Source organism: Dermacentor variabilis, chromosome 1 (assembly GCF_050947875.1).
Source record: "Dermacentor variabilis isolate Ectoservices chromosome 1, ASM5094787v1, whole genome shotgun sequence".
In the NCBI taxonomy this organism is placed as follows: Eukaryota; Metazoa; Arthropoda; class Arachnida; order Ixodida; family Ixodidae; genus Dermacentor; species Dermacentor variabilis.
Genome location: NC_134568.1, coordinates 96,022,230 through 96,036,212, shown reverse-complemented (window position 1 = coordinate 96,036,212; position 13,983 = coordinate 96,022,230). Strand labels below are relative to the sequence as shown.

The 13,983-nt window shown below is 44.4% G+C and overlaps 1 protein-coding gene and 2 pseudogenes across 3 annotated transcripts in view; all 3 read left to right on the top strand.

The window, feature by feature from the left end:
- Positions 1-13,983, top strand: part of LOC142581085 (small ribosomal subunit protein RACK1-like) — a 108,603-nt gene that overhangs the window by 42,202 nt on the left and 52,418 nt on the right. Inside the window, exon 7 of one of the 3 annotated variants that reach the window (XM_075691190.1) lies at positions 11,836-13,441. The exons of 1 other annotated variant lie outside the window; for it this stretch is intronic. In XM_075691190.1, coding sequence (XP_075547305.1) covers positions 11,836-12,006 — 171 coding nt within the window. In that variant the 3' untranslated portion in view covers positions 12,007-13,441. Of the gene's footprint in view, positions 1-1,542; positions 2,215-11,835; positions 13,442-13,983 lie in introns of those variants that run through there. One more of the 3 variants, XM_075691192.1, reaches the window with a different exon arrangement.
- LOC142581069 (uncharacterized) lies at positions 5,671-8,716 on the top strand (annotated as a pseudogene).
- On the top strand, positions 8,724-11,814 carry LOC142581147 (histone H2B-like; annotated as a pseudogene).

Genomic DNA, 13,983 nt, shown 5'->3' with positions numbered 1-13,983 from the left:
ATTGGAGAAGCAGCTGTAGTGCCAATGTTATCTTAAATGATCCATATAGAGGTGCAGTGAAGTGAAACTTGACATTTTGCATGTAATGGGGTGCTTCAGGAAGTTTTATGGCATTAGGTAGCAGCATATAGTGGGCAGTGGCTGTGATAAGGTAAGGGCCCAGCATTGTATAAAAAGTATACCTCAGTGCAGCTTTATAAGCATAAAGCATATGCTATGAAACTTGATTTTCTTTAAGTGCCCAAGCATGTCAAAATTGTTAATTTAAATCCCTCTGCCGGATCTTGATTGTGCCTTAATATGTTAATGAAGGGACAAGTAAGGAAAACCCCAGCTGTTCCTTCTTTGACATTTTTTGCCTGTGTAATTAGTGGTCATGTTTTACACATTTGCACGCAGCATACAACTGGATATAGCCACTTAATATGTTACTTGCTCTTCCGTGCAGGTAGCACTCACAAACACTAAGAGGTGCCCAAAATGGCTTATGAAATTTTAAGTGACTGTCATGCTGCATGTGTTCAATGTTGCACATTTACACCACTGTGCTGTGTTTCATTTGTTGCATCTGTGCCGCTGGGAAAATTACTGGACAAGATTTGTAGGGGTAGTTGGTGAGATGGGCTTACACTGACCAATGATTTAATTTAGTGAATGAAATACTGCCCAGCTTTTCATCAAGTCACTTGCTGCTGAAATGCATTCACCCTTCCTGTGCCAACCCCTCCTTTAGTTAGCACCCATTGCACATTGATCTTGTAGTTATAGTAGTTCAGAAAGCACTCCATTCACATCAATTGGAGCATTTTTAAGGCAAAAGCCTCAAGTCGCTCACGAGTTTTAAAAATATCCAGCATTTTACAGTAAACAAATTAACTGTCCGGCATAATGGCATCAAAATTCAGTTGCACCATAATTAATGGAAGTCGAACCCACAACCATTGGTGGGAGTCAAACCCGCGACCTTTGGTAGGAGTCAAACCTGCAATCTGTGATTTTAATTAGGGCACCGATAATTAAGATGGAGTTAAGGCACTCAAGCCCATGATCTTTAATGGGAGTTGAATCCTCGACCTTTGGTGGGACCAAAATTCAATGGCACGAAAATTGATGTGCCACCATTGGATGTCAAACCCACGACCTTCGCTGTTAAGGCAAAGTTAATAAAAGCACTCGAACCCATGGCCTTTAGTGCGACCAAAATTCAGTGGCACCAAAATTGATGGTGCCCCCATTGATGGTCAAATGCACGACCATTGGTGGGAGTGCAACCCAGGACCTTTGGTGTTAAGTCGAATGTGATTAAGGCCCAGTTAATTAAGATATAATTAAATAGGCACTCGAACCCACGACCTTTAGTGGGAGAAAAAAACGTAATAGGAAGTAACAACCCATTCTAATGAGAATGTCAAGTAATTTAATGAATGACTCTTGAGCATGCAGGCTTTTGCCTTCGTCCTCTTTAACGTATGCTAAAGTGACTGTCAACTTCTTTTTTTACTGAAACTGTATTTATAAAACTGCACTTTGCTCACTTTCCAGGTTAGTAGACAAGAGCAATGCTCTAAGAACATGAAAACCTACTTGCACTGCTGAAACAAACTTTAAAATTGTGAACATGTCACATTGTGGTTAAGCTGCTGCTGACTGTCCTGTGCAGAGTGAAAAATGAGACTTGCCTTTTCCCTTCTCACGATGCATTAAGTGTCTGTGGTATGTATTGGTATCAGTTCAAAATTCGAACTTTTTGATATTAGTGTGTCATGTTTTAGCAAATGTCCATGCAAGGTTCTAAGAGAAGATGAGTCCTAAGGCCTTGATCTTGATCAATCACTTTTAGAGATAGTTTCAGGTTCCCTTTCATGTGACAATGTTCAGCACATATTTCTGCACTCAAGAACCATGCAACCTGAAAATAACTATGATTCGTGGTGTGCCATTGCTTTTGTCAAATCCACTTCCACTGGCTTAGCAACTATCAATGCAAAGAAAGCACCATCCACGAAAGTGAATGAGAATATAGCCCTTAGCATCTACAGTTTAACATGCATGGTTGTATTTGCTTCGTTGTTCTTTTGCAAGCACATTGTACTCAAGACTAGTCAGAAGCTTTTGTCAAAGGAGTGGTTTTATAAAGTTTTAATGTGTGGTTTTCTTTTGAAATGTCACTGTTTTGGTTCTGAACTGAAAAATAAAAGTGTTACTCAAGTGTTATCCTATTCGTGGCATCTTTTATGGCATGAGATGAAAAATTATAATAAATTGTGGTTCATGGCTTCTCCCGGAAGTTCTAAGTTTCACCTTCTTAGCAGTGGTAGTCAATAGATTGTAAGGAAGTTGTGTGTTCATATTGATAAAACAAGCAGGGCAATCACTTAGGTGCATTTTATTAATGGGAAGCAGTTCTTTAATGCACCACTTAGTTCTCTTCTTCACTGTAAAGTGACTTTTCTTGATAAAACATTCACTTGACCTTATGCCAGATTGCTTAGCATTATGAAACATTGTTCCAACACACAATTGAACAAGGGCGAGAAGAGAAAGACAACACGAACGCTGATAGACACGAACGTGATAGACAACACGAACGCTATCACGAACAACACTGTCTGGTGTTGTTCGTGATAGACGTAACTGGCAAGCAGCGTTTAGTTTATAATGAAATGTTTCTCAGCGTTGACTAGTTTTGACATGTTTCACCAGCTTCATCTGAATTAATCCATTTACGTGAGCGCATAGTCAAACTGCGTCTTGAGTGTTTTTTTCTCTGGGCCTTGTTTGGAGTGTTAACTGCTTAATGTTCTATCTTACAAGAAGCAATGGTTCGCGTGTAGCGTGTTTATTTTAAAGGTTTTGTTCAGTGTTGAGATCATTTAAATTTAATTTTCTCTTTTCCTTTTCGTTAGAGAGCTTATATTTTAGTGTAGAAATGGCAATGCTATAGTCAGGGCTCTGTTGCACTGAACATCTCTATTTATTATTTTTTTAACTGTTTCTCTCCTTTATACTGTATACTCCACTTTATATGCACACCCAATACATGTCAGGGAAGTTGAAAAAGACGTTTATTAATCACACATTTCTTTCACATTTTTTCATCATATTCGGGGGAGGTCAAATTACCTGCACCTCCTCAACTTCATATGCTTCAGTCGTTCCCTTTGGGCAGTGCTGTCCTTATTTAAAGCCTTTGTCAAGAAGTGCATACGTGTGAGTATATAAAACCGCATTATTTTTGCAGTCAGTTTGCTGTGAACATCACAGCCAGCTCGACCCAGTTTGATGCCTGCTAAGAACTGCATGAAATCATGGATGCTGAAGAAATGCAGTTTTTCAGCAGAAAAAAAGAAAGTAAACGCATCCTCTAGGGTCTTTACCAGTATGGCCATATTGTCATAAGGATACAGCAGTCCTCCTTTGTCAAAGTGGTTGACTAGTTCACTGTTTGGTTTCACTCCAGCTTCTGGTTTCTTCCTGGCAAGGATAGAAATGCACTCATTGCAGCAGCTGCATTTGTTGACCTTTCTTGCAACATAGCCAGCAATGTAAAAAATAAGACGGCTATTGCTTTTCTCTATTACGTAGCTACTGTGGTCAGTGCTCAGACACTGCAGTGCAGACCTAGCCCCATCAAGATCTCCAATTTCTAACATATCTCCAATGATGTCTCATATGCTGAAAATGGCATCACTAGTGGTTGGCGACGAGGCATCAGGGAGAGCGTTTACAAGATTTGCTAGAGAGTTTCCATTCTTCGGTGGTCTAGCGAGGTTATAAAAACCCGAGCAATTCATAGTGACAAGAAACTGTCCAGGATTTGGATGGTCGTTGGTACCGAAATATTGCTTGGTTATCCCAAAAACGTTTTCCAACTTGTCCTGGCTAAGCCGGGATGTTAACATGTGCCTAAAGCCGAGTGATATTAAGTAGCTAAGAAGTGAGAGCGTGCTACATATAGTGACACGTAGCCCTTTGGCACAGCTTTTACTCACAAGCCAGCCACCAGCTTCTTTTGCTGCTTCTTCCCAGTAGTCTAAAAATACAAGGAAAGCCTCGAGCTCAGCAACTCTGTCTGATGATGATCTAAGCCCGTCTCGCGGGCACCTGGACGTCATTACAGATATCAGTCGACTCATTTGCTTCACCTCATTGCACCTCATCGGCAATTTGTTGATTTGCCTCACGCATTGCTGCTAAATCCTGTTCTGCATTAAATAGTTTTTTCTGAGCAGTGCGCAAGCTGCGGCGTAAGTTAGCATGCTTTTTCAGACATTTGGGTATTCCCCCGTTCCGTCGCTTTTGTGAAAATTTATTCTGCAGCAGCTTTCTTAACTATTTGCCATGAATGCAGGGGCTGTTACTTTCAGATACATAAGTGCACTTGATGGAAAAGTAACACCGAGCAAATGATATATATCTTCCTTGCTTCTCTGGTTTCACGCCGCAGCTTCTACACAATACAAGTGCATGTGTGCTGTCGAGCACTGACTGTGCTTCCTCCGGCGAAAAAACAGTGCACCGTGAGCGCAGTTGGCCACTGAGAAATACAGAGCAACACAACAATTCCGGTTGGTTGCTTTCTGACTTGAATTTCACTAACTTGGGCAGCAAGATGTGGTCAACCAGCTCGCCCTCGAGCTCACAGACTCCGAAGAACACACTGTAACATTCACTTGGAAATGTTACCTTATTTTATGTTGCATCAGGTAGGCAGAAATTATGACACAAACGCTCAAGTTCCCCGGCATGCTGTATTTGAGGCGATGATATCTGGCTCCTGGCTTAGCTGCATGTGTGCCGTGGCGTCTTCTTGCTGGGCGTCTTGCGTGTTAATTGCATTCAGCTTTTGCCGTTTTGCAGCAGGTCCACGCTGCTCACGTATATTTCTCTCTTTTTATCGGAGCTTTCTTTGTGAAATACTTAGGTGCATCAGGGAACACAGTAGGCACGGCATCTTCTTTCAGATGCGGATGATCGCAAGACAATTCCACAACCTCACCGTTGATTGTGTGCCGGTAGGTCCTTTCGATGAATCTTTCGTCGAAGTGCTGTCCACAAACCATGCTGTCGTGGTAAGCTTTTTGTCAGCCCGTTTAATATTTCGGGCCCATTGCTCCCTTTGCAAGAGATCATTTGGGGCTTTAAACACAAAGCTTTTGCGAGCAAGATCGATACCCGCCTTTGCATCCAGGTACAAAGCATGTACTTGAGCGGCTTTACAGCATGGTTCGCTACATCCAACAGTCTGAATCTGAAGAGTCCATTCCTCGTGTGGCAAACCGACGACCGAACGCTGCAGACAAATTTCACAGACAACGACAGAGGCGATAGCAAAGCGTCAACGCAGCCGGCGAAGCCTAGTCAGTGGTCAGCCGTCACAAGCGTGGCACCTTTGAACACAGCAGCGCCCCTAGCAGTGGCTAAATTTTCACTACGTTCTGCGTGCTTCTGCTTTATGGCGCGGATAAGGCGCCTGTCACACTACCCCTCTCTAGCCACCATAGTAGCGTGGTTACAGTGGTGGCAATGACTGCAGCTAAGCCTACCTTCGTTGTGGGAAAGCATGGTGCGCGAATAATCGCTGTCACATCTTTTGTAGCTGCAATATGCCAGGAAAGTGCAATTTCCAGCAGTCCTGGTTAAACAGTTAAAAAAAAAGGGAGTGGATTTCTCCGGATACATCAAACTCTCATCGGGCAAAGTGCAAGACATGCGGGAAAACCTTCGATGTATCATCAATGGGTGAGTCGGCCCTCAAAAGTCATATGAAGAGCGCAAAACACATGGCGAACACAAAAGCGACTACGGCGCATAGTACCATGCAGTGCTACTTGACAGCAATTGCTTATGAGCAACGCATCGAGCGAGCTCCATCAACGTCGTCGGATGTGAGCAGCCTGTGCAAAGCGCACGAGTGCGTGACCGACGCGAAGATACTGTGGACTCTGAAAATGGTAAAATCACACTATTCCTACAACTCATCATCACACACAGTGGAATTCAAGAAAATGTTCCCGGATAGCGAAATCGCTAAGGCATTTTCCTGCGGTGAAAAAAAATCTGCATACGTAGTGTGCCATGGTCTGAGACTATTTTTTCTCTCGTGCCTGCAACTTGAATTAGAGTGATCTGATGGCTACACCGTTCTGTTTGATGAGTCTTTGAACGACTGCCTGCAGAGAAAACAGATGGACATCCATTTGCGGTACTGGAGCACAATGCCCGAGCGTGTAACCACGAGATATGCGTCAGTGTTCATGGGACATTCGATTGCCGAAGGCTTCTGACTGCCTTGGCAGATTTGCCGCTGGTGAAAGCTGTCCAGCTGTCTATGGATGGCCCCAATGTGAACCTAAAGTGTTTTAGGGAAATGCAGGAATACTTACAGCAGAACCATCAAGTTCAGTGTCTGGACCTGGGCACTTGCAGACTGGACTGCATACAATACATAATGCTTACAGGGTGGCTGTTGTTGCCAGCAAGTGGGGCATAGAGAATCTTCTTTCAAGCCTCAGTGCCATTTTTCATGATGCGCCAGCCCGAAGGGACGACTTCTCTACTGACAAATGACATTTCCTCTCAACTTTGTTGCTCATCGCTGGGTAGAAAATGTTGTGATTGAACATGCCAATGCGCTGTGGGGTGATATGAAAAGGTACGTGGAATGTGCAAAAAAGAAAGAGGTGAACTTGCCAAAGTGTGCATCATTCACACAGCTCTGTGAATTTTGCCAGGACCCACTGCTGTTGACCAAACTGAACTTTGCTCTCGGCATCGCGATGATTCTGAAACCATTTCTCACAGAATACCAAATAGACAAATGACTGATGTTCTTTTTAAAAACAGATGTGGAGTGTCTCGTGAGGAAACTTCTCATGAGATTCATGAAGTGCTCAGTGCTGCCAGCTTCCACGGGAATTGTCGGCTTGCTCAAAATGGATCTTGTAAACCCAAATAACCATGTATCCTTGGAGAAAGTTGACATTGGGCATGCAGCTGAAGAAATGGTCAAAGCCGCAAAGGTGAGCACCAAAGACGTATTCGCCTTCAGGATGGAATGCAGACAGTTCCTTATCAGTACTACCAAGAAAATTCTGCAGAAGAGCCCGCTGGCTTACCGTCTGGTTAGGAGCCTGTCTTCACTAGACCCTCGCCAAATGACCTCAAAGCCAGATGAGTGCCTCACAGGCTTCAGGAAAGTATTAGACGCGCTCATTGCAGTTAGACGATTGGGTGAGCATGCGCGCGATTCTGTCCTAGGCGAATATGCAGAACTTATGCAAGAGAAGAAACTCAACCTGCGGCAGTTTGACAAACACTCATTTAGCCTAGATGAGTTCTACTTAGAGCTGTTGAAGGTTGACTCATCCTATAAGCACTTCTGGAATGTTGTCTGACTGCTTCTCGTCTTGAGCCAAGGGCAGGCAACTGTTGAAAGACGCTTCAGCATGAACCGCCAGGTCTCTGTCGAAAACCTGAAGGAGATCTTATATGTGTCGCAGCAAATCATTTACGATGCAGTAGGCAAGGCTGGTAGCATCCTGAACATTGTAATAACGAAGGAGTTGCGTAGATCTGTCTTGGCCGCACACAACCGCTATCGAGCTTACTTGGAGGGTAAAAAAAAAAATAGAAGCAATCGAGCAGTCAAAGGCATCAAAGAGAAGCCACGTTGAAGAAATACACGGCATGAAGACGAAGAGGAGGAAGCTGGAGGCAACAATTGCCGATTTAACAGCTTGTGCTGACAACTACACTGAGCAGGCAGAAGCTACAAGCGACATGACCTTCATTGTAAAGTCCAACAGTTTGAGAAAAACGGCAAAAAAAAAAAAAAACAAACTCTGGAGCTTGCAGAAATGGATAACAAGTTGGAAGGGAAAGCTTCAGGAACCTAATCGTGAGTCCACTGTTTGAGAATGGGCCTCTTTTTATGGGTGTGTCCAATGCGTCTAGACTGTGAAATTAGTTTAAGCAAACCGGCAAAAGGAATGTTAACACCTGCAGAAAACAATGCAGCGAGACCAACAATAAACAAAAAGTGAGCTCAGAAAAGCTGTGAAAACGTTAGTTAGCTATTGATTGTGGAAAATGTGCCACTTTTGCTTGTGTGCAGTAAAAGATGTGCTTCCATGCTGTAAAGCATGTTGTGGTCTTTTTCTATGATCTCAAAAAGTCTTGTTCAAGTCTTTGAAAAGTCTTTCTTAGGGCCTTGGAAGTCCTTAAAAACCCTTGAATTTTTCCTTCACGGTGGCTATGAACCCTGTATTCAGATTGTGGTTTTGGCATGTAAAAATCCAATTTATTAAAATGATGATGAAACTTGTTCAACTCGCAATATTGCTGCACTCGTGATAGTTTGGCCTCAGCAACAGCTTTGCAAAAGGCACTGGATTTATTCCTGGTTTCAGTAGGAAACAATCAGAATGTGTCCGACTGTCCCTCCCGTTACTTGACCTTTTTCAGGGATAGAATTGCGCAGAAAGGGTGGTGTGGAACAAACAGCCACATAGCAAAAGCCTGTAAATCGCATGTTTTCGTGAGTGAGAGAGAGAGAGAGAGAGAGAGAGAGATGAAATTAAGACTTTATTCCAGGTCAGACAGACCTATTCCTGACTGTACGGTGCAGTGTGATGGAAGGTGAAACATGCAAGTGTGCTGCCTGTTTCCAGTTGCAGACCTTTCGAGGCAACACCATCAGCGCTTGCTCCATGCATGCCTTTAAGTGTCTTCTGCAGGGTGTCTACCAACCGGGAAAACTCGGGGAATTTGTGCTTCTATCACGAAAAATTAGCTGTAATCTTATTGAAAGAGAACAAAAGTCGTGTTAATTCTGGCTCCAGTAACAGAGGAATCGAGGATTTTTCGGACATGCGCAATAATTTGCACAGCTTCGCGGCACCACCACGTACTCCATAGAGTCAATGGATAGTGCTCGGACTGCAGGTCTGAAACGGCATTAATCAAAGCCACCACCGCCGCAATTTTGATTATCTCGCCGCCTCGAATTGGTGCTCTCGCACACAGATCCATTGGCAGCCATAGCCACCACTGCGCAGCGTTAGGCCTAGCTGCTTCTACGTTCGCTAGCTTCTTGCCATGCGGTGCCGTGTTTTTCATTGAAAGGATTCACTACTGTCGGCAATGACACCGACTTCGGCTTTGTAATCCTCACGATTGGCTTCCAAGCTCGCAAAGCACAGCGCGTTGCATAATGCCAGTCTCCAAAAGTTAGCTTCGCCTCAATACAGAAATGTTATGCGGTGAAGCTTAACAAGCATGGGACGGGGCAATTTTCTTATGACACAGTATGTATTCCTTAATTATACACCTGCGCACCTCTGTCTCCTGTCACAGTAAGAGCACCGATATGCCTAATAAGTGTACTGGCAGGCCTTCAGAGCTTCTTCGGACATGCCTGTGGCAATTTGAGCTCTTAACTCTTTCGTTACTGCGAGACAGAGTGCCTATTGTTCGAGTTGCTGCACGTGTCTGCGACAGTCAAGATGCCACCCCAGCCAAGCGGTAAAGCTATTAAGAAGGCCGGAAAGGCGCTACTGACAAGAAGTGTGCAACTACTGACAAGAAGAAAAAGAAGCGCAGGAAGAAGGAGAGCTTCAGCAGCTACATTTACAAGGTACTCAAGCAGGTGCAGCCTGACACCGGCGTCTCCAGCAAGGCGATGTCGATCAACAGCTTTGTCAACGACATCTTCGAACGCATTGCCGCCGAAGCGTCTCGGCTGGCGCACTACAACAAGCGCTCCACCATCAGCAGCCACGAAGTACAGACCGCTGTACGCCTGTTGCTACCTGGAGAACTCGCCAAGCATGCGGTCTCTGAAGGCACGAAGGCTGTCACAAAGTACACATCCTCGAAGTGAAGTTGCAGACTATTTATTTTAATCTTCTGTTCACCGTGCAGCGTGTCGGACCACGCGTTCATCACCAAAGCCCATGGAGTGCTGTGCTATTTCCACTCTACGTGAACTTTTTTTTCTTGACGGTAATTTTGCCTTCACAAGCCGCACCTCCGGGGTTCAGTGCATTTCGCATGTCATCTGTCAGTTTTAGCCTCCAGCATGTGTAAATACTGTCCTGTACTTCTGAGTTTTGTGATGAGTGAATAAAACAAAATTGGACAGGTAAAAGAAACTTATTTTTTATAGGTCTCAAAAAAAAAATATTTACCACTACAAATAATATTCCAGCACACATTACAGCATAGCATGCTGTGCATAATGAAATTCTCCTTTCAAAAACGTACATTGCCAAACAAACTTTTTTTAGGTAAAACAAAAATTCTAGAAAGCGCCATTTTTGCTGCCAGTTGATAAAAACAACAATAAAGAAACGATATCTGCTAAAACATTAATATCAAAGGTAATTCCGAATACACATTTCAAAAATAAATAATCCAGGAATGGTGTCTGAAAAAATGAATGCTCAGTACACTGCCGTTCCTTGGATACAAAAAAGAAACAAAGACCAGTTCATCGCTCATGCCATGCGGTGAAGCAGTTCCTGGATTTTGTGAAGCATAGGTGCACTTTTCCTGCAAAATGTCTGGTATTTGTTCATCTTTGTGGCCCTTGTAACACATTTTGCAGTTCCGTCTTTTCGGCATCTGAGGATGGTACATACTTCACCAGTTTGTCTAGAGTCGTGCACCTCTTCTAGGACCAATCACTCTCAGCGTAGCTGGGGAACTACAAGATTATGCATCCAAGCATATCTGTTTGCATTTTTGCAGATTGTCTTTATCACTTCTGCAGAGAAGAAGAGTAGGAGGAAATCCCACATCGTTGCAAACTGTCTTGCGCTGATCCGCAGTGCTGGGCCGAGATGTGCTATGGGTGGCCTTCGTGGCGTGAACGGAAGTTTCTTTGCTACCGATGGCAGCACATTATAACCAAGCAAATTATACACCCTGAAGATAATCAGGAGAGCTCTCAGGTCGTGCAAAAAGATCAGCAGATAAGTGTGCACAAGGAAGGAAACCGCTCAAGGCCGTAATGGAAACTCGCCGGTCAACGGTTGCATATGTCCCACGCTGACTCAAAACATTGTCGCCGTCAGAGCTTGAATTTGCTTTGCTGTCATCTTCGGAATCATAACTCGAGTCCTCATTACTAAATTGAAGTGTGGGTGCAGCATAGTTTGAGCACGACGCTTTTCTCGCAACACAGCCGCGCGGGATGACATGGGAACCACTTTCAATAACTGCGCAGTGACACTGGCAGTGCCCCTTGCCCGACTTTTACGGGAGAAGTGAAACCTATACTCTTGGAAACTGATTGAAAAGTCCAGGTCCACATGCTAGACATGCGGCGGACCTTCAGAAATACACTTTGGTGGAATAAAACGACTCTGACTCCAAACCAAAGCTCACTAGTGAACAGCTGGCATCATTTTCGGTTAATTATCACCGCTCAGCACTGTCAGACGGCAAAGCCAGCGATATAATTTAATTCTTGACTTACTGGGAGTCATTTGATTACAAAATTTTCATACTAGTGCAGTGTAATCCTGAGCGACATGACTTTTTCTCAAGCGCAGCAGAAGGTGATGGCTATGGCTCTTTCCGCTACAACATACGCACATTCGTTCGCAAAAAGGTCCATCAAAGATCACAACATCACCGGAGAGCGAAAATTTTAACTGATTCTCAAAGTTCAGTGCCTGTACTACTAAATGGCCTTAAGTGGATATGAAATGGGTCCAACATGTCGAAATCAGTGATCTAACGTATCGATCACGGGTGATCAGTTTTAATATATGTGGTAACAAAAGAGTTAAAGACATGCTTCATTTTTTTTTTCGGATGTTTTCGCAGCCCCTAGGGAGTCTGAAAGATCGGACGTTTATTGTACGACTGACCAAGAGGATGCTTCAAACGATCCATGGGGCGAACACATGGCGGAAGGAGGATGAGAACAGAAAGGACCGACACACTGAGGAATTAACAAGAAAGGAAGTGTGCCGCCACCTCTTTGAAGGAGCTTGAGCTAAAAAAAAAACAGTGTTGGCTGACGCCGAGATGCAGGTGTCCCTCATTCAAACCAAAATAAACTCTTTAGAGCAGTGAAACCCAACACTGAGATGTTGTGTACGGGCTGAGAGTATGTCAGGACAGTTGAGGTTGACTTCCCAGCTGCTGTGAGAGAATCTTAGTTGCGACAAAGTTCAGGCCTCATACCGATGAGATTGCTATCAGTTGATAGAAATAGCTCACATTTGAAAATATTATTACGATATCATCGAGCGATGCTCAAGAAACGAGCCGCCGCGAGAACGACGAAGTTGGTCGGTGCGCTTGGCGCGAGCGAGTGTCGGCCTGACTGCCTGGCTCCAGTGTAAATAGCCTGTAAATAGCCTCTTCTGTCTGTGTCTTTCCACACGCAACATTCTGGTGGAGGTCAGCAATCCCCGTCCTCACCACGGAACTCGGAAGTGGTCGGCACACCGAGCTTGTCACCATGCCCCCCCGGTGACACGCCCACCTCTGCAACGGCTTCGGCTTGTCCCACTGCTCCAATCATCACGGTCACCCCACATCGCGACCCAGGTGTGTTCTCTGGCCTGGAGGGCCAGGATGTTGACGACTGGATCAAACTCTATGAACACGCCAGTGCTAATAACAGGTGGGACCCAACGATTATGCTCGCCAATGTCATCTTTATCTCGGCGGTACCCCACGCGTGTGGCACCAAACGCATGATGACGAGATAACCAGTTGGGACAATTTCAAAGAGAAGCTACGGGAACTGTTCAGCGACCCCATTGGGCACAAGGCTGCCGCTAGAAAGGCTCTTGCGTCTCGTGTTCAGTCATCTATGGAGCCGTACGTTTCCTACATCCTCAACGTCTTAGCTCTGTGCCGCAAAGCTGACGATGCTATGTCCAAAGCCGATAAAGTGTCACATATTCTAAAAGGCATCGCCGACGACGCTTTCAATTTGCTTGTTTTCGGCAACGCCTCGACTATCGATGCCATCATCAAAGAATGCCGTCACCTTGAACAAGCTAAGAGCCGCCGTATCACACACCACATCAGGCAACTACCCAACACTGCTGCTACATTGACATGTGAGGGTCGACCACGTCAGACGACCACCTGTGACGACGTCACCCGTATTGTTCGCCGCGAACTCGAGGCCACCTGTTTGCCAGCTTTCTCCACGACACCTCCCGATCTGCCAGCAACCACCGTTGCGAGTGTCGGCCTGGCTGCCTGGCTCCAGTGTGAATAGCCTGTAAATAGCCTCTTCTGTCTGTGTCTTTCCACACGCAACAATATTTACTTCTGTATGCATCTTCTTTTCATGCGTATTTGAGAATGTTCGACTCTATTCGGAATGGCTTTTACCATTTTTCCGCTGTGCATTTTACTACCACCTTCCCTCTGTTTACTTTTTGAATAAAATATATATTACTCCTTACTACTGAAACTGGATTAAATCATCTTTTGTTTCAACATGCTTACTAGAGAGTGACGGCATCAGGCAACATGGTGTCAACCCGTCTTTGCATAAAACAAAGTTCTGGCTCATTCAGGGAATTTTGCAAAGGTGCTCAGGGAAAACCTGAAAAACTCCGGGAATTTGCAAATGTCAACTTGGCAGACACCCTGCTTCTGATTTCCTACGTGGTAGTTTTGCTGCTTGTAGCTTGGACGAAGGGCTTGAGCATTTTTTCTCATCTATTATGGCATTGTACAGAAGGCAACTACCCTTAAATATAAGTGGCCTTATATGTAAGGAGTACTAAAGGAACTTATAGTATGTATTACTTTATTATTCTGCAATATTAGACTGGCCACTTAGGTAAGAGGAAGCTTAGTAAGCCAGAAGAAGCATAAAAACATGATGCAGTTCCTGCATCAGCTTGACATAACCTAACAAATTGTGAAAGCATGTACTCTGGTCTCGTTAAAATTCTTTATCGGTAAGACTACATTTAATTGAAAAGGAACCAACGACCT